The 23,545-nt window shown below is 51.5% G+C and overlaps 1 protein-coding gene across 1 annotated transcript in view; it reads left to right on the top strand.

The window, feature by feature from the left end:
• Nucleotides 1–1,421: 1,421 nt before the first annotated feature.
• Nucleotides 1,422–23,545, top strand: part of LOC102824481 (collagen alpha-1(III) chain-like) — a 30,812-nt gene continuing 8,688 nt past the window's right edge. Inside the window, exons 1-9 of the mRNA XM_006867170.1 lie at nt 1,422–1,605; nt 1,690–1,908; nt 7,515–7,624; nt 7,719–7,947; nt 8,131–8,288; nt 8,333–8,437; nt 8,768–9,519; nt 14,507–14,561; nt 19,314–19,478. Coding sequence (XP_006867232.1) covers nt 1,422–1,605; nt 1,690–1,908; nt 7,515–7,624; nt 7,719–7,947; nt 8,131–8,288; nt 8,333–8,437; nt 8,768–9,519; nt 14,507–14,561; nt 19,314–19,478 — 1,977 coding nt within the window. The remainder of the gene's footprint in view (nt 1,606–1,689; nt 1,909–7,514; nt 7,625–7,718; nt 7,948–8,130; nt 8,289–8,332; nt 8,438–8,767; nt 9,520–14,506; nt 14,562–19,313; nt 19,479–23,545) is intronic.

Below are 23,545 nucleotides of genomic sequence, written 5' to 3' on the forward strand. Positions count from 1 at the left end.
AAGAGAGATAAAGCGGGGAGGGGGGGAGTCGGCTTCCCTCTTGGCTCTATCCTCAGCCCTCTCCACAGAGAATTACTGGGTAGAAGGGCTTTGTGACTCCTACGTGTGCCACCCCCAATTTTCAAGACTGCTCTCCGTTTTTCCTGGCAAGAGGTAAAGGGTGATGAATGTGTGTTCAAGTATATTCGAGGTCAGGGGAAGCATCCCCAGACCCTGGGAGCCTATGAGTTGACCGTGACCTAATTTCAGAAGGAAATCAGAGTATCTTCCAGTCCTGCTCGCTCACCCAACACTCTCTCCCAGCCCTACTTCCTAAAGGTCCAGGCCCTGCCAGGCGCTTAACCCAGGTGGTGGGCAGGCACTGAGCCTGGGGCGTTCACTCTTCCCCGCCCACCACCACCATCCTTTTGCTATCTTGCAAGGGCTGCTTGGCAGTTTTACAGTTGTAGCCACACAGTTCAAGCAAAGGTTTTGTTGTTGGTTCGTTGTTGCTTTTAACACCAGGGTCCTCACCGGTCATCTGTACTGCTTGAATCCTGGGCTGGGGGTGTGATGAAGAAAGAACTTGCGTGGGTGAGAGCAGTTTTCTTTCCTCTTTGTATGAAAATCCTGTTAATGCAAAGCTGTCTTGTCAGGTAGTGGAAAAGGCAGGGCTGTGGTGGGTGGAGGAGGGGTATCCTAATCTCCAAGACCCCACCCCATACCCCCTAGAGATAACCCATGGGGAAAGGCCATCTTGTCCTCCAGATTTCTGCCCCTGAGTATGAATGGCACACCTCCTGGGCTCACAATAACCCTTCCCCCAAACCCCTATCAAGGCAGTGCCCGAACCCTTTCTGGATGTTTCCAATCACAAGATACAGACTCAAAATTGGTGCCTCACATCCCATCAACCCTTCTCCTGGCTTTCCGAAGCCTGGATAAGGCTGTTGGGCCTGGGCTCAGCCTTTTCTATGTTTTAACCTTTCGTTCTGTGTCCCAGAGAGGATTTTCTCTTCCTTCTTCCAAGCTTCCTCTGGTCACTTAGCTCCCCAAATTTGGGCTTCACCTTTGCCTCCAGTTTGTGTTACTCTTTCCTACCTATCCAAAATTGATCAAACATGCAATCAAGATATATTTTGATTGATAAACGCCTACCCAAAAAGGCTTAGGAGAGCTTGGGTTACAGCTGAAGCTGCAACCTGGAAGCCAGAATTGGTTGGGATCTATCTCAAAGATGGTCCTCATCAAACCCATTTCGTTTTACATCTAGAAATATCGACCTCAGAAAGGACTAGGATTTGCTAAAGGTTGCACAGCAAGCCATTGGGGGAAGGACTCAGGGCAGCCACCTTGCTGGGAGACGCACCCAGGGCTTTCTTCTGCCTGGTCCCTAGACGCCAAACCTGCACGACTATAAGACCAAGTAGGCCTCTGTCCGAATGAATGAAGAGTTGGCCTCAATGGGAGCTGTTGACAATCGGGCTTCGGCGCGACTTGATCTAGGCTGGGGAGGGAACTTGCTTCGGCTGCAGTTGGACCTCCTGAGACATGGGACCAGAACGCGGAGGGAGGGAGGACAGGAGGCCTCTCAGGGCCCAGCAGCGACGCTGAAAAGCATGAAGGGTCGGAATTAGGGGCTCATTTAGCGAGCGTTACTAATCCGAAGTTACAGCGCTAATTCCCTGATCCGGCCGCTCCCACACGCAGCGCCGGGATTAGAGGCGCCGCCCTGCCCCGCCCTCACACCCCGAAATGTGCCCGCCCTGCGCCCTGGGCGCACCGCTAATCCGCCGCCCTGCGCTCGCTGGGCCCGAACCATATCAGCTGGCATGTGGCGTGTGGCGGCCGGGAGCACACATGGGCTCTGTGTTCCCAAAAAGGGGATAGGCAGGGAGGCCTGGAGTCCCGGGGCTGACCCAGCGGAATGTATGCGACCTCCAGGACCCAGTCGAGGCGGCGTGGTCCAGAAAACCGCCGGGATTTTTCCAACCCAATGTGTGAACCCACCGCACGCGGCCCTTTGGAGGCCGCGGCGCCATTTTAAAGCCTCCTTTTCCTCCTTGGCATCTTTAGTGCGAGTGTAAGGCGGGGTGTCTGCGTTCCCCATCCCACCTTGACTTTAGTCCCTATTCTGTCAGCCAGCCCGGATAGAGTGACGAATCAGCTCTGGCCTAGGGTGGGATGTGCGTCACCATGGCGACGGCCTGGGGCCGGGGCTGAGTCTTCACTTATCCCGGACCTTGTGTAAAGGGGAGGGAAGATGGAGGGGGTGTTGGAGGGATGCTGTGGCACCTTATCATAATTCCCACCCTATTCTGTTCAGCTAGGTGAGGCTGGGAGGCAAATGGATGGTGTGCGCAGGACCTTCTTGGGGAACTGGGCTTCCTTGGCTCTGCTCCTTCTTCAATTTTCCAACCCTCTGGGTGTTCCTCTTCTCATCTTGGAGGCAAACAGAGTCTGTATTAGCACCCCTTCCATACCTTCGTCCAAAGATTTTCACCCTCTTCTGTCTCAACTATCCTCTGGCAGGGGGTACTTAGGAGGTTTACTCCAAATTGCCTCACTCTCTAAGTGCTGTCATCTTGGGCAAGTCACATCCCTTCTCTGTCTTAGTTTTCATATCCATAGATGGGTTGGTGTTCAGGCTTGTCCTGGAAAGCATCTGAGTTCCCACTGAGTGCTCTAGTCATGCTACAGGTCCTTCCTCTTTGGGGGAAGTAAGAACCTAGGGATGTCCTTTCTGTCCAGAGCAGCCAAATTCGGGAATCTCCTGGCTTCCTAGAGCCAGCTTTTCATCTCTCCTCCAGACAGCTGGGAACTGGAGAGGAGGGAAGAATTAAAAAAAAAAAAAAAAATAGAGCCAGGGTGGGAGCTGTGTCTGGAACAAAACCTTGGTCATTGGCTCTGAGAATGGGCCGCTGCGTTGCTCCTTCCTTCCAGCCTGGTCCGGCTTAAGCACCACTTTAAGTGGGTACGGCATTCACTGGCTGGCCCCTCACCGCAATTGAGCCGCAGGGGTTTGAAAAGAGGGCCAGGGCCTCAATGACAGGACCTTGGACCAGGCTAATTGGTTTTGGTTCAAGGGGATACCGGATTTGTGAAAAGCTCCAAACCGCCTTTCCCACGCCAGAGTCAAGCCATAGTTTTAAGAAGAAGGGTTCGAGGAGGAGCTTGGGGCCAGGCAATAAAGCTGGGAGCCAGGTGCCTCCAGCCCATGACCCTGCACTAGTGGTCAGCATGTCCTTCTGCTTGAAGGGTAGGTTGTTGTGGGGAAGCCTCTCTGTGTGAACCTGTGTTTAGGGACTTGAGCAGGCCTGTTACACATGTGGTTGTGTCAGGAAAGGGTCCCCTTCCTCTGAGGCTGTGGTGCAACCACAGCCTCACTTTTGGAGAGGCCTCACTTTTCCCCACTCCCACTATCTGCCAGAAGAAACCACCAATGGCCAAACGAATAGTTCTTGCCTCGGGAGCTGGACCAAACCTGGGCTTTTAGACTCCGGGAGAATCTTAGACTCTGTTCTGAAACATAGTATGACTGGCTCCAAGACCACCTACTTCTGTCTCTTGAAATGTCCTAAACATCCCTGAGTGTGGGCAGGCAGACAAGGCAGAGAGGGGAGAGAGAGTAAACTTAGCAGTGCTTAAATTACAAAAAAAAAAAAAAAAAAAATGCTGATGATTGGAAGGTGTCATTATTATAGATCAGGGGTGGAGAAGCTTTTTTTCTGCTAAAATTTATAACATTATTCGAGGGTCATACAACATCATCAACTTCAAAATTAGCCTGCTATATTTGGTCAAACATTTAGTTAACTACGATGCAATTGGCTGGAACTGCATGGGGTTGTCTAGGAAGGGTCAGACCAAATGATTTTGAGGGCCAGATGTTCCCCACCTCTATTATAGATAATGTTAATTTTGAGGGTATCAAATGCCTAGTGTACGGACCAAATGATTGCATGTTTGTACATATAATATACCCATTCTTGTTTGTATATGGTTTATATACCAAATCAGACACTTACATGGTAAAGAAGGTAAAGGGTGCTACAAAAAGCAGCCCCATTGAAAATGACTAGACCTGTTCTACATGGTTCATTGTGTGTTGAAGGGAGCATTCTTATGTAATCATCAGCTAAATAAATCTCCTACCTTTTTTTTTTTTTTTTTTAATCTTCCAAATTTTTCACCATGTTTGCCCACTGGAGGCATATGTAAGTAGGAGACAGGTACTTTGAGGAGATACAGAACTCTGAGTATCACATTTTCCATTTTTATTTTAATTTTTAATTGCCCAGAGCCTAATTTCTTTGGGTCTCTGATGATTTGCATATTTGAGATTCATGTGTAAATATGCAAGTGGCCCCTAGTGCATGCCTGGGTCTCCTTATCACAAAGTGTGCTTGCTTGGTGTTTAAATACACACATTCCACATCGACACACAATTATGGGTTTTCGTATTTGCCTCTTCTCTGGAATTGGGTTAATTTTCCCTTCGCTAATCCTCAAACCCATTATGTCCCCCACCCCCACCAAAATTGCAAACCCTACCACAGACCAGTGGTCTCACCCCTCTTCTCCAGCAGGCAGCTCTCCAGGCGGGGGGGCTGGAGTGAAGGCTCCTATTAAGCATACTTCATTAATGTTACCAAATATACCCCGGCACATTTACTCGTCTACTATGAAGTATTATCATAAATAATTAAAATTAAACTGCACTTGTCAAAATAAATGAACAAAGTAGAGTTAGTGATGTCTTTGCCTTGATTTGCTTGCTTTGAGTTTACTTTTTCACCAATATGAAGAAGAGAGCGAGAGAGGGAAGGGAAGAAAGCACCGACTGTCCTGGGAAGAGGAGATGAGATATGGAGAGAAGGAAGTGAAGTCCTCTGTCATCTGCCCTTGGGTCTCTAGTCATTAGGGCACTCGGGGAGGCTGGAATGCAGTCCCAGAACATCAGCTCATAATGAATATTGAGGTGTGGATGTGGAAGGAGGGATTTCTTTGTTTACTGAGGAATAGCCATGGGAATGGGGGAGAGGGGTGCCTTTGGGGATTAAGAAGTGGGCTTTGTTTTTATGAAGGGCCTTACTTCTTTTCTGAAGTTTTCTGCAACTAATTGATTCAATTCAAACAGCCCCTCTCCCCACCGGGCCAGCCAAGGCCGTGTGCTACAGGCCCATTTCCCCCATCTGCTCTGAACCCTTTCTCCACAGTGACCCTTGAAAAGGGTGTGAACCTTCACATCCTCAAGATCACAGGCTAGGGAGAAATCAGTCAGGAGCCGAGACCTTTGTATGTATATGTGTGTGCTACACATACACATGGATGTAACTAGAGGGATAATTCATACACACAAGCATAATATATTAATAGAGGTGTAATTTACATTACGAATAGATCATAGGTGTAGTTATATTTCAGACAAATGCAATTGCACCCCTGTAGCCAATACCCAAATCAAGATATACTGTGTTTCCCTCATTCCAGAAAGTTCCCTCCTGACTCTTTGTAGTCAATCCCTGTTTCCCCTCCCATGTGTATATATATATATATATATTACTTATCTAGAATTCCATATAAATGGAATGTATGCTACAACTTTTTTTGGGGGGGTATGAATTTATTCAAATCTGGAGGGAACACTGTTTTTGACCCAGGCTAAGCCTGTATCTGGGAGATGTGTGTATTTACAGCAGGACAGGATACTTTCTCTCCAGATGGGTCCAGAAGCCAGACCTGTAATTAGATTGGGGGTGAGGGGGTGGTTTGGGCTGGTCTTCAGCCAGGAGAGCCCTGTTCTCACCCGAGCTCAGTTAATGAGCCCGAGACAGGTGAGCCTCACACATTACAACTTAGCTGCCTTCATCGGCCTCCAGGAGCCGGCAGTGAGCTATTAATGGAAGGTGAAGGCTTTGTGCTAATTAGAACTTCCTTTCAGCTTCCATCTGCGCAGGCACTGGAGCCCCTCACTGGTCAGCCGCAAGCCCCATCCCCCTTGCAACCTAGTTTTTGTCCCCCCCTCCCCATGAATTGGGGTGTATGTGTGTGTGTGCCATGAGTGGAGCTGCTTACTTTTGTCTCTGGTCAAACCCCCATTCTTTGTGTCTCATGGTACTACACAGAGTGGCATTTCTCAGGCCTTCTCTCTTCTGTTGGAGTGGAGACGAAGAATTGCAGGTTGGAAGTGGGTTTGAGCACCTTGGCCACTTTATCAGTAGAGGCTGGTCTTAGACCTTCAACTTGGGTCTATTTGGAAAGGGACCTTTCTCCTCTAGCCTTTGGAGAGTGTGGCTTCAGACTCTTGGCCCCTCTATTTCCCCATCCTTGGTGCTTCCCAGTCTCCACCCACAGGTACCAGCTTTGCCTGGGGGTTCTCCCTTGTTTCCAGAAAAAGCCGGAAGCTTTTTTGTTTGTTTGTTTTCATTTCATTTACTTCAGGTCATACATTTTTTTTTTTTTTAATGGAGGTTGTCTCTTACAGAGGTTTTATTGAAAAAAATAAAAAAGAGAGAAAGAAAGAAAAATAAATATTAGTGTCATGTAAATGTCATTTGGGACTGCTGGTAGGATAAGCACTGGACCTCAAGGTCAGTTGGAACCACAGTGTCAACAGTTCAAACCTACCAGCTGCTCCTCATAAACCCTGTACAGGGGTCGCTGGCTGTGAGTTGGAATCGACTGGACAGCACTTAACAACAACAATGTCATTTAAAGAAAAAGCCTGGAGTTGGGAGGTTGTGGCCCACTGCCTGAGTATCAGTTGGGATGAAATGCGCCTTGTAGGGGCACATCCTTGCACTGCTCCTCTTTTTAGCTCAGGTCTCCATTGGGGTTGTGTGTAAAAATAGTCAGCCCACCTGCCCTTGCATCACACTCCCTCCTGCTTGAATTAACCGGGTAATGATATACATCACCGGCTTCTATGTCTGTGTGGACTTGGATTTTTGAAACCACAAGTGGATTATCAGCCCAGGTGAGGCTTCTCCAGGTTCCCCCAAGGCCCTGAGCCTGGGCTAAGGGGCAATGAAAATGCCTCTGGTGTGCTCCAAGGACTACAGGAACCACCCCACTCCCACCCTGCCCCATAGCAAGCACCAGGAGAGCAGAGGTGGTTTCCCTCTATGAACACTTCTGTACCAAGGGGTGCCGGATGGATTCTGATTTGAAACACTAGGGTGACAGACCCTGGACTATCTTGGCTGGGGTTAACAAACTAGAGATCCAAATTCCAGAAAGGCAGCAAGTGGGAGTCCGGGCTGCCGGTGCAGCAGGGTTCCGTCACTTGCTTTGACCTTTACAACTCGGTGTATCCTTGTCACCTCACCTCTCTGAGCTTGTTTTCCCCTCTGTAAAATGGGGGCAATAGTACCCACACATCTTATGTGAGAACTAAGTACAATATAGAAATAAAGTGCAGGGCTCACATGAATGTGGGGACCTGAAGTTCAAAACTCCACTGACTGGAGGCAGTGAAAGTCTCCGAAGATGCCCAGACTGACTGCCTTACTGACGCTGCCTTATTGTGCCAGGCCAAGCCTGCTCCCACCTCCTCTCCCCACCACCTACCACCCCGGGATGGGCGACCCTGGGTCCCCGCAAAGAGAGTCCCGGGCGGGAGGTGGAGGAAGTGGACAAAAGGGTGGGAAGTTCTGAGCTTGGCCTGGCCTGAAGTTGGGAACTTGTATTTTTTGAGACTTGAAGGGTGCAGTGCTCCACTGATTTGCGCCTCCAAGAAGACCCGGCCGGAGCTGCGAGGGCGCCGCCAGGAGATTTCTAACGGTTGGTGCTTCTGGAAACTGCCTAGGGTCTCACCTCCGGCTATTTCCGAGTCTCAGGACTCTGGAGTGGGGCTGTTGAGTGGAACCAAGGTCGTCCCCAGGACTGTCGTCCCCAGCGATGCGTTGGGTCGCACGCTCGTCCAGGTGCCCCACTTTGGAGTTCTCTATTTCGGGGAAATAAGCTGTGAGAGAGAGAGAAGGGTCGCTCGGTTGGGTGAGCCAAAACACCAGCGTCTTGTGGGGTGCCCTTAGCGACACCCTTGCTGGACTGGACACCTGTCGCGGTGACTATGAAGGAGTTGGCTGGATCAGAAACCCCGCCTTCCTCCCCAGCCAGCACCTACACGCTTTCCCTCCTTTGTCCTAGGCGCGCCCCGAGAAGGCCCAGTTCCTTCTGCCCCGATGTGGTCAGGACCTGCAGGGCACGTGTCGCCTCACCCACCCCTGATCCAGTGTGCTCGGGCCCCACCGGTGCGGGGACACTGGGCCATCGTCGTCTGGATCCAGGCGTGCTTCCAGATGGGCGTGGGGGGCACCTGACGTCTCCGCTCTCTTTGACTCCCCTGCAGGCGCCTTCCTCCTGGGCGCGGGTCTCAGCCAGCACTCAGGGTCCTCATCAAGGGACGCTAATTCGCTGTGGGCACCGGCTCATAGGAGGACGCGCCGGAGGAGAGGTGAGTGGCCAGAGCCCAAGTGTTGGAGAAGCTGGCCCTCTGCACCCCAACTCTGTCCTGAGATGTCTCAAAGAGCGGGCCTGCAGCTCGAAGGATGGGAGGTCACAAAATCATTTCGGTAGAACGGTGGTTTTCACCTAGATCGCCAGAAGAGCTACCCCTCTTCCTTCCCAAGGTCTAGAGACAATGCCATTTCCACCCCCAATCTGTGGAACGGGGTTAACAATACACCTACTGACTTATTATGCTTTAGAAAATCGTTTGGCAGAGCTGGCGCAGAGCACGGTTTACAGCACGCCGTAGGTGCCAAGTAAATGGCGGCTCTGCTAGTTCCGGCCTCCGAGTTTGCGTGTTGGCCTGCCTGGCTCGCTCCACTGGCGTTCCGCGGAACCAAAGGCGCACGATGGCCAGGCCCCGCGGCCCTGCCTTACCGCGCCACCGAGGACTGACGCAGCTTTCCCCTCCGTGCCCTGGAGCGGGCTCTTTTCCGAGGAGCTCGGGGCTGGGGTCCGCCTGGGGGCGCCAGCCGACGTTAGGAAAGAATACTTTGGAAGCTTTCCCACCGTCGACAGCAGAGCCTGGGCCCACGGACTTCGGAGTCAGTTCTCGCCGCCCAGGCCGCCCTGCTTGCTGCAGGCCCGAGGTCGCCCGGCGCGCGGGACTGGCGGAGGGAGGAGGGAAGGGCGCTTCAGCTCCGCGCCACCTCCCTTCTCGGGGTGCCAAGGCTCGGGAGGCGGGTGGCTGGGCCTGGAGGCCATTTTGAGAGGGCTGCGGCGTAGCGGCAAGATGGCTGCGTGGGGCCGAGGTAGGTCCCGGCGCAGCAAGGCCCCGCCACGCGGCCCACGGGAGCCGAACGCGCCTCGGGACGCTCGGTCTGGCATGGTCTCGGTTGCCACTCGTCCCAGGCAGGCTCTTGCCCGCATTCGGGACCCTCCGTCGCGGCGTTCCTGGCCGCCGTTGCGTCGCCAGTTCTGGGGAGAAAGGGGAGTGTGTCCCGAGCGGTCCCACTCGGGCGCCCGCACCCGACCAGGGAAGAGACGGTCTTCCCCGCGGCCCGGGGGACTGGCCAGGAGCCCCGGCGGGTGCGTCCACCCAGAGCAGCGGCCAGCCCGAGTTGAACAATGATGTTATTTGGAGTCTGACCCTCAGGCGCTTAACTAGCTCTTTATTTTGGAGGAATGTTGGGCGCGTGGCTTAACGCAGCGCTTAAAAGCCCGAGGCCGAGGCCGGAGCTGACAGAAGTAGCCCAGCATCCCAGTAGGCGTGTGGGCCCAAGTCAAAGGTTAGTTGCTGGCCAGGGAGCCGAGGGCCCTTCGTGGTTGGTGGTGTTGGGACTGAGAACAGGCCAAAGGGTCAGCGTTTCTACTTCCCTTGCCCCCTTTCTACCCCGGTGAATAATTTCAGTGCAATCACTGTTCTAAGTGTCCAAGTTGACCCAATGTTGCCTAAAGGCGGGTCCCACAAATGTTGGTTTGAACAGACTAACCTAGAAACTCCAGTTATACTAATTTGTGTCCTATGAGTGCCTGCTAGGTGCAAGGCTGGGTGCTAAGTGATCACATGCCTGCATTCTGACTGTCCACTGACAGGTCCAGTGATGCTTTCCTCTTTGTGACTTTGACTAGGAGACTCAAAGCCTGTGTTCCTAACTCCAGGCATCTGTGGTCAAGCCTCTCAGGAATTCAAGCCCCTGTTTACCTCCCACCCCCACTCATATAGGAAAGCCCTGACCTAAAATAGAGCCTTGATTGTGGTGGTTCTGAGCTTCCTGGCAGCCAAGACAAAAGAAGAAAACATGATGGTTTATAAACCTTTTTCAAAAAAAGGAAGCTGCTCAGAAGTTTGGAGGGATGAGGATTTTCCCTACCTAAGATTTATAGATAATTTAGAACTGGTGATTATGTATGTAGGTCAGCTGCTTCATGTCGCAGATGAAGAACCAGGCTCAGAGTGGTTAAGTGGTTTTCCCTAAGGTCAAAAAGTAAGCTAGTAGAGCAAGGTAGCCTGATGCTGGTGAGTCACAAAGAGGGCAGCATCCATTTCCCAAGCTTTGGTGGCTTCTCAACATGGACAGGGTTTGGCTGTTGCCTAGTGATTCCTCCAGTCCCTGCTATGAGTTTCTTGAACCTGGATGCTGTTTTATTCCTTTCTTTGACTTAGTTTCTAGTATTGGGCGGGATATACCATTGTGGGTGTCTGTAAGTATTTAATAAACCGGTGAGCAGGCTTTTCTTAAAGGGTAAGCCTTTGGAACTGAGGAGATGAGGGTCCAGTTGGATGGGGGCGCTTCATATTTTTCATGTTGAATTCCTGAGCTCATTAATTCAACAGACCTCTCTCTTTTGGCAAACAGCACACATTGGGTTGTGTGTTTCCCCTTTTGGTGGTGATACAACTTCCCTAACTTTCCTGTCATACTGATTGATTGCTGTCAGAAAACATAGGGTTCCTGATTGCATGAGTGCAGTTGCCATTAGACCTGGTAGACCCATTCTTTTGTCCTTTTGGGATGGAGAGCCAGCCTTCCTGTGCCTGTCCAGGGCTGGGTCCTGTGGTTTAAGTACAAGTTTCAGAATGTGGCTCAGATTAGTAAATTTCCATGGCTTCCAATATGTAGCCATGATACCAGTAGATGCTAAATAAACGGCCTGATCCTGCCACAGACTAGAGTCTCTGCAATTTGTACCAGAAAGGTGCCATTCTTGGGTGGGTGGGTAGATGGGTCTGCTTTTTGGTGAAGTGCCCCTATACCCGGAAAGATTCCAACAGATCGTGGCCAAACCCCAAGTGCTGTCTTTAGCCAGAGCCAGCTCAGACAAAGCTGGGTGGGAAGCTGAAGCTGGTTTGTAGCTAAGGCCCCAGCTGTGGAAGAAAAACTGGGTTCAGCTCCCCAGATTAGTTACTGTCTACACGGATTAAAGGCCCCAAATAATGGCTGGCCTCTCCCTTCTCCAGTGCCAGGGGAAGACATGTAAATACAGCCGCACGCCAGCTTAGGCAGTAAATGTGTATAAATCGAATTTAGCAAATCAGATCATGGTTTAAATGCACTATTTAAAGCAGTCCTGCAGTGAAGCCTTTTACAAAGGGAATAATCATTTTGTGATGCTAATCATCAGCCTCCAATTTATCTCCTTTGTAAGTTCAGATGTTGGTGCACTGGGTGTTCTGAAATTGGGGCGCTCTTGTGTAGGGCTCGGTTGATGGCTGTCTGCCTTCTTTTTCTGACCTCTCATTTTAAATGGGTACATGTCCTGTTTCTCACTAGGGGCCTCGGATGCTTGTCACTTCTCCTGATCATTCTTATCCATCCCACTCATGGGTTTATAATCTAGCAGAGCCTCCCATTCAGCTGCTCCTGACTGCCTTCCTGAGATCCTGCAGTTCTCGGGGGTATGGGAGCCCATGCCCTCTCTGATCTGAGCCATCTTTTGTTTCCCAGTGTCTGGGACCCTCTGGTGCTGATCATGTACAAGACCCCCGAGTTGACCAGACATCCATCAGCCTTTGAGCTTATAAGGAGAATTAAAGCCAGGCATCTACGTGCTGAATGAGCAGTGTCCAAAATATTCTCCCCATTCACAACAAACTAACTGAGGCCTGGATGCTTAAGTGACTTTTCCCACAAGTTAAAATCAGGACTCAAAGGAGAACCTGTCTCCTAATTGCTATAAAAGTGTTTTATACGCTGAGCTGTGGTGCCTTTCTCCGCAGAGAAAATATAATCAGAGACCATCTGGGTGGGAGAAAAAGAATGAAGGGAAAGAGATGGCTCCAGAGTGGAATAAAGGAAGTGGGCAGGAAGCTGGGGGACGGTGAGGAGCCTGACCTTGCTGAGCTCACAGGCCCTGATATAGTGTCTTTGTCAACGCTGCCACTATTGACGCGTTCCTCAGTAATTATGACTGTGTGTTGGCATGGTGACTCGGAGTAAGGAGACTAGGGGCACTGGGTAAATGCACGACTTGTTCTTGTCTTCTAAAGCAGAGAGGAGCTTTTGTGGGTCGTTCCTCTGGGGAGACGTGGCAGAAAATTCACCAGACCCAGGCTGGAACATGGGTATTTATAACCCGTGGGAGCCAGGTGGCCTTGATCAGAGATGGCATAAACAGGTCCTCATCAAGACCCAGTGCAGAGGGTCTTCCAGAACTTCTATCCTGTTCCTTTCTGCTCTTTGTTCCCTTGCCCTGCAATGTCAAATACAGTATAGCCATATCTTGTCTCTGATTGTTTCCAGTTGGTTTATGTGATTTTGATTTATCATCAAATATTATATTTCATATGCCGTGAGTATGTGTTTAGAGGCTGATGGGCCAGCTGTCAGGGTGGAGTTTGGGGCTTCCCTTTTGACCTTGGTGCCTCTCCTTAGACACATGCTCCCTCCACATCCTCATCTGAAAAAGCCGGGGAGGTTCTCGAGTCTAGAGCCATAAGGTAACCACTAGCCATGGGTGCTGTTGAGTTCATGAAATGTGGTTATGTGACATGTTGAGATGGTAACATTGGGTTCAATAATATATATTACTAAAATGAATTTCCACTGCTTCTGGGGTTTTTTTTAGCATGGCTACCATAAAATTGAAACTTACACATGGAGCGCTGGTCTAAGCTAGAGGATCAAGACCTCTTACGGCCCTGGTGCTCAGTCACTCATCTCAGTCCATCCCCAGAGGTCAGAACGCAGTAGGCTTTGTGCAAAGGGCCATAGAAAAGATAGGCTGGAGGGGCGGGCAGGGAGTCCATTTCCCTCCATGGACTCATACCTCCATCCCTGGAGGTCAAAGTGGTGCTCTTATCTGTAGGTGCTCTTATCTGTAGTGGTGCTCTTACCTTATTTTCTGCATTTAGGGTTGGAAGAGGCAAGTTCGTAGTCAGTAACTCGCAGCAGAATCTTTGGATGAAGGTTTAATGATGGCCCAGTGGAATTTTATGGACATGGTTGTAGACAACAGGAGGGTTCTCGTGGAGGTAGGACATCCTCTTCTCCCTCACCCCAGTCCTGGCAGCGATTTCATAGTCTCCCAGGTGTGCAGAATCCATAGGACTGGGGTTGCCAGCTATGCCTCACAGTTCTGTGCCAACCCCACTCTCAGCAGGTTTCCTGTGGCCCGAGGGCTCCTCAATGGATCCCCTCTCCTGGTTGCCCCTCCTCCCCACAGCCTCCCCTGTTCTCTGTGAGCTGGATCTTCTGGGCTGTGTGCTGGCTCAGAGCCAGCACACTCTTGGAGAGGCTTCCTGCTCTGGCTCCCTGCCAAGCCTCTGGTCTTCAGAGAGATTTTCTGGGTCTACCCTACTGTCAGAGAGGTCTTGCGCAGCCCCTCACACCTCCGTGGATACCTGGCTGCAGGGCTTGACTTGCTCCCAGCTCCCTTCCCCTCTTAGAAACTCCAGTTCCTACCTCGGAAACCCAGTGACTGGGCTGGATTACGGCCTTCCAATTTGAGTCTGTGAAAAGACAGTTCCTTGCAAGACTTTTGGAGCTGAGGAATGGGTGGCCAGGAAATCACAATAAGTCAGGACAGTGGTGACAGAAACTGTTTATTGGACTCGTATGCTGCTGACTATGAGGTTGGTGGTTCAAACCACCAACTCTGTGGGAGAAAGATAAGGCTGTCTGCTGTGAGCCAGGATTGACTCAGTAGCAGTGGGTTTATTCTTGTGCTGTTCGATGCTGTTGGCCCAGGATCGATTGGACAGGGTTTTGTTCTGCTGTGCATAAGGTCGCTATGGGTTGGTACTGACTCGATGGCACTTAACAACAGCAACAACAACAACAACAACAACAGTGCTGTGCTAATACTTTGCAGACTCTCTCCTTGGAAGCCCAGCTCTTGAGAGACAGTGACAGAGGTAATTTAGGGTCTGCCATTCTATTCCAAGCCCAGTGTCCTTGTGGTGGACTGAGAACCTGGTTGGCGATTGGAACCCTGGTTGGCTAGAGCCATGTGGAGGGGGCAGTCTCAGTCCCTCGTAGGTTCTTATCTCCCAAGGTATCAGCCCAGGCTCTGGACAAGCAGCATGAACTTGGTGGGCTTGCTAGAGGATGCTCTGTAGTGTCTCCTGCTTTAGGCCGGCCCAACACCTGGAGACTCCGAATAGGGGGTGCAAGACCCTGGCCACCTCAGTGAGGTACTGAGAAGGTAAGGCATGTCCCTCCCCATACCCCGCAGTCTGGACTTGCCCCCTCAGTGCATTGTTATCATAACCTTGCTGTTCTGTAAAATCAGGGGCTTGGCTGAAGCTTACCAGCCTGCCCGGGGCACCAAGGAGTTTTGGCTGTCCAGCTCACGGTTGGAGTCCTGGTGTGGCACTGTAGCATAAGCACTGGACCATAAGGTTGGCTTGAAAACAATAACGTATGATTGGGCCTTTGCATCCTGCAATGTTATGTCACCTGAGGTAGTTCTTACAGTTCGCTGGAGGAGGGGAAGGGAGGGACTCATGGCCTCTGTCCGGCCTTGCCTTGCCCTTAGGATGCTCGACCTCCTTCCTGTCTGCCCCTTTGGGTAGCACAGCCCTCTGGTTCCAGGATGAGAATAGTGAATGCCTTTGAGGAGTGACTCCCATGTGGCGTGCCAGGGAGTGGGGAGGGATGAATGGGAGCACTTGAGTTTGCAGCCACCCTTTTAGCCTTCAAGGGTCTGTGAGCCCAAGGTTCGGAGCCTGTAGGCAGGTGACCTCCCTTCCCCTCTGAGTCACTTTGCTCAGCTGCGAAGTCGGGGTTGCTGTTGGTTGCTAACCAAAAGGTTGCTGGTTTGACCCCATCCAGCATGTGTGAGGGAGAAAGACCTGAAGATTCATGCCGGTTAAGATTTGTTGGTGTTGGTGCCGTCAAGTCGGTTCCCACTCATAGTGACTCTGTATAAGGTTTGTGGGGTTGTAAATCTTTGCGGGAGCACAAAGCCTCATCTTCTCCTATGGAGTATCTGATGGGCTCCAATCGCCAACCAGGTTCTCAGTCCAGTGCTTATCATACAGAGCCACCGCGTTCCTCCACCTTTTCCCACATAAAGATTATACAGCCTGGAAAACCCTGGGGAAGTTCTACTCAGTCCTGTGTGATCACTATGGATTGAAATAGACTCAACAGCACCTAACAACAACACTAGCCTTGTGGCGCTCAAGAAACACCCTTTGCTTTTCCCATCAGGACCTGCTGGTCTTGAACTGTTGGGATGGGCACTGAGCACAAGTGAGCCAGAAAGACTCTGCTGGGGGGCCATGGCACTGGTGCCCGTCTGTAATGCATGAAGGCCTAGGAAAGACAGAGAAGACTGGACAGAGCTTCCTGTTCATCAGGGTGTTGCTGCAGGGTCAGCGCTGGATGGCTAACTGCAAGGTCGGCATTTCAAGCCCACCAGCCATTCCTGGAAAAACCTATACAGGGTCGCCATAAGTCGGAACCAACTCAAGTCCATTTAACAACGACAACAACATCTCTCCACGGTAAGTCGTGGTGTTTATTAACCATGCACAAACTGCTTCTTGCCTGCTCCCTGACCCCAAGGAGCAGAGAAACCAGCCTTGGCCAGCCTCAGGAAGCATACATTCAAGGGGTAAGTTGACTCTGGCCATGGAGTTGTTGTTAAGTGTCGTCGAGTAGTTCTGACCCATAGCAACTCTGTATAGGGTTTCCAAGGAGCAGCTGGTGAGCTTGAACTGCCGACCTTGCAGTTCAAACCAACTTTGCAGTCCAGCACATTAACCCACAGCTCCACACCAGGAGTCCCTGGCCATGAAGTTAGAGGGGAGGAATTGTTTTGGGGTGGACTCATCAGGGAAGGCGTGCTATACCCAAACATGTCTCCTAGCTGGGGAGAGGTAAGAATGGGGCATCCCTGCTTAGGAGAGGTGAGAACTCTCTGAGCAGAGGCTCCAGAGTAGGGATGGATGGGCAAGAACGAGTCCCCCTGGACTGAGTGCAGACCATCAGGGGAGGCTGAGAAGGACAGAGGTCAGGGCAGGCTAGGGGAACTGGCCTGGCTATAATAGGCAGGATGGATGGGTATGGGGGACCACTAGGCTCCATGCTGCCCAGGCCAGCCTGCGTTCTGCTGGCACATCTGCCCTGAGCCCTCTTACCTCGTTGGCACTGGGCCTGGAGTTCAGCAGCCCCAGGGCTGCGCTGTGGAGTGTTTCCAGTTCAGGAATTGGAAGTGTTCCCATGCCGGGTGTGTTTTCCTACCGCATTCATTTATTCATTCACCATTTATTGACGGCTCACTGTGTCAGGCTCTGGGCAAGGCCTCAGGGAAAGAAGAAAACCACAGCCCTTTTCTCAGCCTGTTAGGGTTGTGTAATCTGGATGTGGGAAGTTTATATAGCCAGCCAGAACGGAAGGCGAGGCTGCAGTGGCGTGCCAGATTAGAGGACACTGGAGGCATGACAGTTATCAGTGCATTGGCCTCATGGGGTTCCTGCCCCTCTGTGCAAGCCCCAACAGCCTGGGACCACAAGGTCAGAGCATGCCACGCTTGGCCTACTGTGTCCATAAGCCAGCATTGAGTCTGGGCTAGAACTTGAACTCTCCAGATTCCATTAGTTCTATATAGAACTGTAAAATCTTAATTTCTTTTTCATCATTTAGAAAAACTTTGATTTTAGGAGTCAGAGTAACAGGTACCTATTGATATTTTCTAGGAGCTTGGTGGTGGGGATGTGCCATGGAGTTGATTCTGACTCATTATGACCCTGTACAGGGTTTCCAAGGCTGTAAATCTTTATGAAGCAGAAAGCCTCATCTTTCTCCCATGAAGCAGCTGGTAGATTTGAACTTCTGACCTGTGGTTAGTAGCCCAACTTGTAACCCACTATGCTACCAGAGCACCTAGGAGATAGGTAGGGGACAACTTAGAGGCAATCACATAATGAATTACATTAAATGTAATTTCTCCACGTTGACTTTGTCTGAAATAACAAGGCTAGCATTCTAGATGGCTTTACTAGGCTGGATTCTGAGTGGTGTTCTTAGCAGGTTGGCCTTCAGATAAGCTGGCAGTGGTGGGGGCCCAGCTGCCTTCCCTCAAAATAGCTGGCTGGAATTTTGAAGCGTGGTCAGTGTGGCCCCTGTTTGGGGCCCAGCTTGTCAGTGTTTCCATGAGCCCTAAAGCTAGACTGCAGGCTCTGACATGTCCCTACTTACCTCACAGGAGTGGAAAGGCCAAGGAGATTTCATCTTGTCGTCGTCACTACTTTGGTGGGTTTTCTGATTGAGTTTGATGCATTTCTTTCTTCGTTTTAAAATAGTAATACTGTGCTAGATGTACTTGTCCAGGATGGAGGAGTGGGTCATCTGACCTCCTCTAACTTTTCAGGAAGAAAATCAAGACCAGCAGCCTAAGGCTGATTCCTCTGAGGTGGAGGGTGGATGTACCTCCTCTCTCTAACCTTTTTCCAGTTCTGACTCCAGCCTTCCTCCCCCCCACAGCACTCTGCTTTTTTCTGGGTGTCATCATTCCTTGCAGTGGCCACCAGGATCTCACAGATTGTACTCACACTTATGGGGTTTAGTAAGGAAGTAACAGGTTCCGCAGGATTGGGAACGACTCAGGATCTCCAGTTCTTCAATCAAGACAGCTTCTGGGCCGTGTCCACAGGCAGGGCACTCCCTGGCTCTTGGCCTCTTGGGTTGCCAGGCTTCTGCTTGACTTGGGCAAGTGTTACAAAGTTCTTTAGCTCTGCCAGTAAGTACCTGGGAGCACCTTCGTCTGCCAGTAAGCCTTGACCCAGTAGTACTCAGCTCTGTCTCCATGGTTGGCAAGTTTAGTTCTGTCCACCAGAGCCTCTTGCCTGAAGGCACTCAGCTCTTTTGCTTTGCGGGTCGCCTACCCACGTTAACTACCTTGCTTCATTGGACCAGGAAGCTCACTGCACCATCTCCTGGCTCTGCGGTCACCATTTCTCTGCCAGCGCTCCTTGTCTTCTACCATCTCCAGTGTTACAGGTCTCCTGGGTCTAGGAGGTTCTCAGTGCAGGGACTCCAGACCCAAAGGGCACATTCCACTCATGTCTCTTCTTGGGGATAGTGAGGTGCCGCCTTTCCATTTCTAGGAAGATCAGTTTAACCCTAATGGGGTGGCTACACTTACCAATTTCCTTGTTAGGGTTCCATACAGCGTTTTTGCATTGTCCCACCCTCACAAGGGTGCCATGCACCTTATTTGCATTATTAGCAAGCTGTTCAATCCCCTTGGTGTAGACGCAAGCATCTGTTTACATAGTCTCACCCAATCATTTGGTCAAAGTTATAAGACCATGACTAGAAATGCCATATAAAAGCGATCCATTGCACTGCGAGGAGGGCCTGTACCACTTTGAGCTGTGTGGATATAGTACCAGATCTTTGACTGGAGCCCCAGGTCCTTGGGACAGCACCTGGGCCTCAGCATTTCTGTGGACCAGCCAAGCGCTGTTGGTGGACTAGATGAGTTCATGGAACAGACTTTTCTCTGGATAAGCAAGAGGCTAGAAGCACTATACAGAACAACTTTAGACTCTGCTCTTGAAACTCAAAGAGCTTGGTGAGGCTGATTTCCCAGAAAGAGGTTGTGTGCTTCACTCTGTATGACCTTAGTGAGCAGGGGGACAAGTGAACAGTCAGATGGCAGGAGAGAGTGGACTGTCCCTATGCAAGGGGATATCATCTCCTTTCTGGCTTCTCTTGCTGGACTCTCCTAGGTTTATTGAATGAATGTCATATGCGTTGAGACTCACCTAGAGTTTAACTATGGTAACCCATGGACAGGCACATGCTCTAATCCCAAGGCTGGTCCAGGAGCTGCTTCCTCTAGGGGAAGCCAGGGGACAAGCCAGCTGCTCAGTTGTCTTTTGCCCACTCTGTCATCCCTCTTATGTTCTTTCCTTCTGTCCCTTCCAGGACTCTCCTCCGGAATCAGAGGCAGGAAAAGGAAAAGCAGGAGATACTGGGGACAGGAACTGGAAGAAGGGTCCGGGCCTGGTCCGGGCCACGTGCTGTGTGCATGCATTCCCAACTCTTTCGAGCCGCTGCCCCAGCCTCTGCAGCATGTATGCCACTGGAAAGGTAGAGGTGACTCTTGATTACTGTTTTGTTCTGTTCTCTTTTACTTTGGGAAGAATCACCCAATTTGGAGAGGAAGTGAAAAGAGAGAGAGAAAATATAACCTAGGTGATTCTTAGAACCAGCTGCCTATTATGTTGGACCATATGAAGATTCCTTTTTGTAGCTCAAAAGCAGTCAAATATTGGTAATTTCATGAGTCAGTCCAATCTGTCTCTCCACTCCTCCAGGATGACTGAGAAGGAGCCACCTTTATGTCCATAAGCACACTCTATAAAGGGTCTCTGACATTTTAACCATCTTAGTTCTTCTTCATCCTACGACAGACACCCTTCTCAAATGATTTTAACAACAGGGAGAAATCACTCCAGTCTGTGGATTCTACTGCAAAGGAAAACCACCCCAGCAAGACACTTTTACCCCAGCTTCAAAAGGCAAGAAAATGCACATGACTTTTAAACTCTTCCTCTTTCAGTATTAAAAGGGGGGGTGGGGTGGGGGGAAATCTCTAGGCAGCTCAGCCAAAGGGCTGAGACCAGTTCCTCCAAACTTTTCTGTCTCAGGAGGTATTTGCGTCCATCTGGATGCCTAAAATGGTGTCGGACGGACTTCACATCCTGTGTAGACAGCAGCACGTTTCAGAGACAGGGCTGACGGGAGGGGGGAGGGGTGTGTGTAAAACTTGCAGCCTCCACATAACCTTTTCGCCACCCCAGGCCTGGGTGGCCAGCGGTGCTGGCTCTGTACTGAATGCACGCAGCACCATCCTGCATTCATTACACCATTGTGGGGAGTGTGTGTCTTTCTTTTTGTGTCTGCGTGTCAGTGTCAGGCTGTGTGTGTCTGTTTATGTTGCCTGTCTCAGCGTGCTCTGTGAGACAAGGAGTTGGGGGGCGGGGGGACGTTTCAGAGCCTAACTCTCCCCCTCGGGGACCTCAGGAGATTTATCTATATATTTATATTTTTTTATGTTGTTCATTGTGTAGGGTTATGTGCGAGGGTCTGGCCAGGTGTGGTGTCAGCAGCCGCCCGGCCGGGTGAGCCCCATCTGCCAAGAGCTCACAGACTCGCCCACCCGCCCGCCTGTCCGCCGCCCATGGGGAGCGTGTCCCTTTGCAGCTCACCGTCTCTTTTCTAATTTATTAGCTGGGAAGGAGGAGAAAATGAAACTGTGCCTGAAGACAATGGCCGAGACAGCAGGTCCCACCCCACACAGCCGCCAGCACCTCTCCCCCCAGCCCTGTCTCCTCTGCAGTCGAGGTCTGCACATTACACTACTAAGTCTGAGTAAGAAAACACAGAACCCCCAAACCAACCTATAATAAAAAATCTGCCCAGGTCTGGACGTGCACAGCTAGCTAAGGAGTATTAAGATGGGAGAGGGCAATAAGATGAACATTGAGCTACAGTGTGTATCTGCTGGACCTAAGGCCCTTCTTCACTCTGGGAACCCCCAGCTCCAAGCCCTGGACAACCCCTCCCCTCTAGCTCCCAGCCAGGAGTGGGAGGGAAGGGCCCAAGGCAGCTGCAGTGGTTCTGTTAGTAAACACTTTCCTGGGGTCCCATTTTCTACACCCCTTCCACTCGTCTCCACTTCCCGATGCCCCCGTTACACACACACCCCCCCCCACCAGCATCCCTTTTCTGTGACCTGCACAATGAGCTCATTGTCCCTGGTGTGATTTGAATAAGGGATCGGGCGGGCCTGTTCCCAGCATTGTCCAAGGGGCTGGGAAAAACCCCAGCACAGGCAGGAGGACCAGACCAGACAGAGACAGATGCCTAAATTAGCAACAAAGCTTTGTGCATATCCCCTGGACAAGGGCTCGCCTTGTTTGCGTGGACTCGAGGGTGTGGAGCTGGCCGGCTGCTGGCACATTGCCCCATGTTAATTAGTTTTGCATGCATGTCTGAGAAGGTACCAGCAGCGATGTGTTTGCTTTTCCCCTGGAGGGGCCCTGTTTGCAGCCGCCAATGGACGCCCAGCCTGTGGAGATTCTCCAATCCCCCATCATACTGCTGGCTCTGCCCTTGGGGGTGCCTGGCTTTGCTCCCTTGGCCCCCTCCATATCTAGAAGTTGGTTAGTCCCTGACTACAGGGAACTCACTGGCTTCCACCCAGACCCAGGCCACTGCCTGTCCATCTAGCAATCTGTCTCTCGCGACACAGGGTCTCTTGGGACTGGGCAGCAGAAGCGACCAGTCTGGGCTCTCCTTCGTCCCCAAGCCAGATGGCCAGTCTGCTTATCGCATTACGGCCTCCCCTGGCCCCAGATCCCTGCTGCCCACACTTGGGCCACAATCTTGTTGGGGATGTGATGGAGATGTCCCCTCTCACAGCCTTGCAAAAGCCTGACCCTTAACAGGGAAGGAGTCTGGTGGACAGCTCAAGGCACCCCCTGACTGCTAGCTTGCTGGGTGAGCTTGGGCAAGCCAGCTCCTCACTGCCCTGACCTTCAGTGTACTCACTAGTAAATGACACACTTCTGGTCTCCCTTCTAGCCTGAAAGTGTGAGTCTGACTTCTGCTGGTGATGGATGGCCATAGTTGTTTCAAGATGTGCATTGATTTAGCACTCACTGATTAGCGTAATGACAGGAAACAAGGAAAACCAAACTCTGCCATGGAGTCAGTTGTGACTCATTGCAAGTGTACATAGGGTTTCCAAGACTGCAAATCTTTATGGAAGCAGACCACCTCATATTTGTTCTGTAGAGCGGCTTTGAACTGACAGGAAGTGGGCAGTGAATTCTGGTTGGAAGAGGAGAGAGGAGCAGTTAGAGGTAGGAAGGACTTGGGTGGTTACAGACTCAGGTACAGACAGAGAGAATGCAGATCACAAACCAACCCCAGCCCCTGTGCCTGTGGACCACTGCACCCCAGCCTGCAGGGGTGACCCAGCTAGAAGGCAGCTTATGAGGAAGCAGCTGTGAGCCAGGGCCCTGGGTGTGCCCTGCTGGCCCTCTGCAGGCCCTGGGCTTGGGGATAGGGCTACTGGACACTTGCCAAGACCTGGGTAGCTGTAGGGTAGGGTGCTGCCCCTCAGCAACCACCTGGGCAGGGGGTCGGGAGCATCACCCTTTTGTTCTGGTACAGGGACCTTAGGGTTCAGTGACCAGGGGTCTGGCTCCCAGGTCCCTCCCTGGCCTTATCTTTTCCTCATAGCTTCTAGGTTAAGAGACCCACCTCTTTTCTCAGAGTCCTGGGGACCTCACAGAGCTGGAAGGGAGCTTCATGGCCTCTGTGTGTGCTTTTTAGCTGGTTTGGGAAGACTTTGGTTAGGAGTGCTGGAGTCTTTCTGGAGGAAAAGCCTTGAATGCCCAGGTTTCTCCTGCTGTACCCTTGCCGTACCTCCCCCAGCTCTAGGGCTTGCTCCTGCCCTCTCCTCCAGGGCTTAGGGCCTGGCAGCTGACCGAGAACCCAAGGGAGCCTCTGGAGTTCACCTGTAGAGGGAGTCCTGGGCCTTCCCTTCAGCACCCACCTTCCTCCCTTCATGTGGCCCCTGAGCACTCCTTCCATCTGGGCTGCCCCTGTCCACCTCTCTCCCAGTTCTAGGGGCCTCTTTTATACCCCCTCCTCTGTTTCCCCAGCTACCCTTCACCCAGACTGAGTATCTACAGGTGAATCGTGAAGCTCAGTGAACAAGAGTACAGAGGTTAGAGCTTCACAGCAGGGACAGGGTAAGAGAGGTGTCCACAGCAGATCTCCCTCGGGGGTTTTAGCCGCCTCAGCTGTAGCTCTGAGCCCCTTAATCTGGTGATCAACGTGGTACTGGGGGGTGGGGGGAGGGAGGCTGGCAGAGGCTTTAGGAGGTGACAGGGATCTTGGGAGCTGCATTGGGAGCGCCCTGCAAAGCCGAGGAATCACATTCCAAGCGTGGCTCCCCCTCCCAAGGCGCCCTGGTTGGGCAGGGTTCAGCCTGGAGGAGCCCAGGGGCACAGGTCCAGCACACAGTGGGGTCTCAGCTTGCTCTTAGTTCCGCATGGGAAGGGGGTGTTCCCAAGACAAAGGCTCTCCATTCCTTTCTGTGTGACTAAGATTCTAAGATTATATTGTTTGGTGTGCCTCCC

Source organism: Chrysochloris asiatica, unplaced genomic scaffold (genome assembly GCF_000296735.1).
Source record: "Chrysochloris asiatica unplaced genomic scaffold, ChrAsi1.0 scaffold00101, whole genome shotgun sequence".
In the NCBI taxonomy this organism is placed as follows: domain Eukaryota; kingdom Metazoa; phylum Chordata; class Mammalia; order Afrosoricida; family Chrysochloridae; genus Chrysochloris; species Chrysochloris asiatica.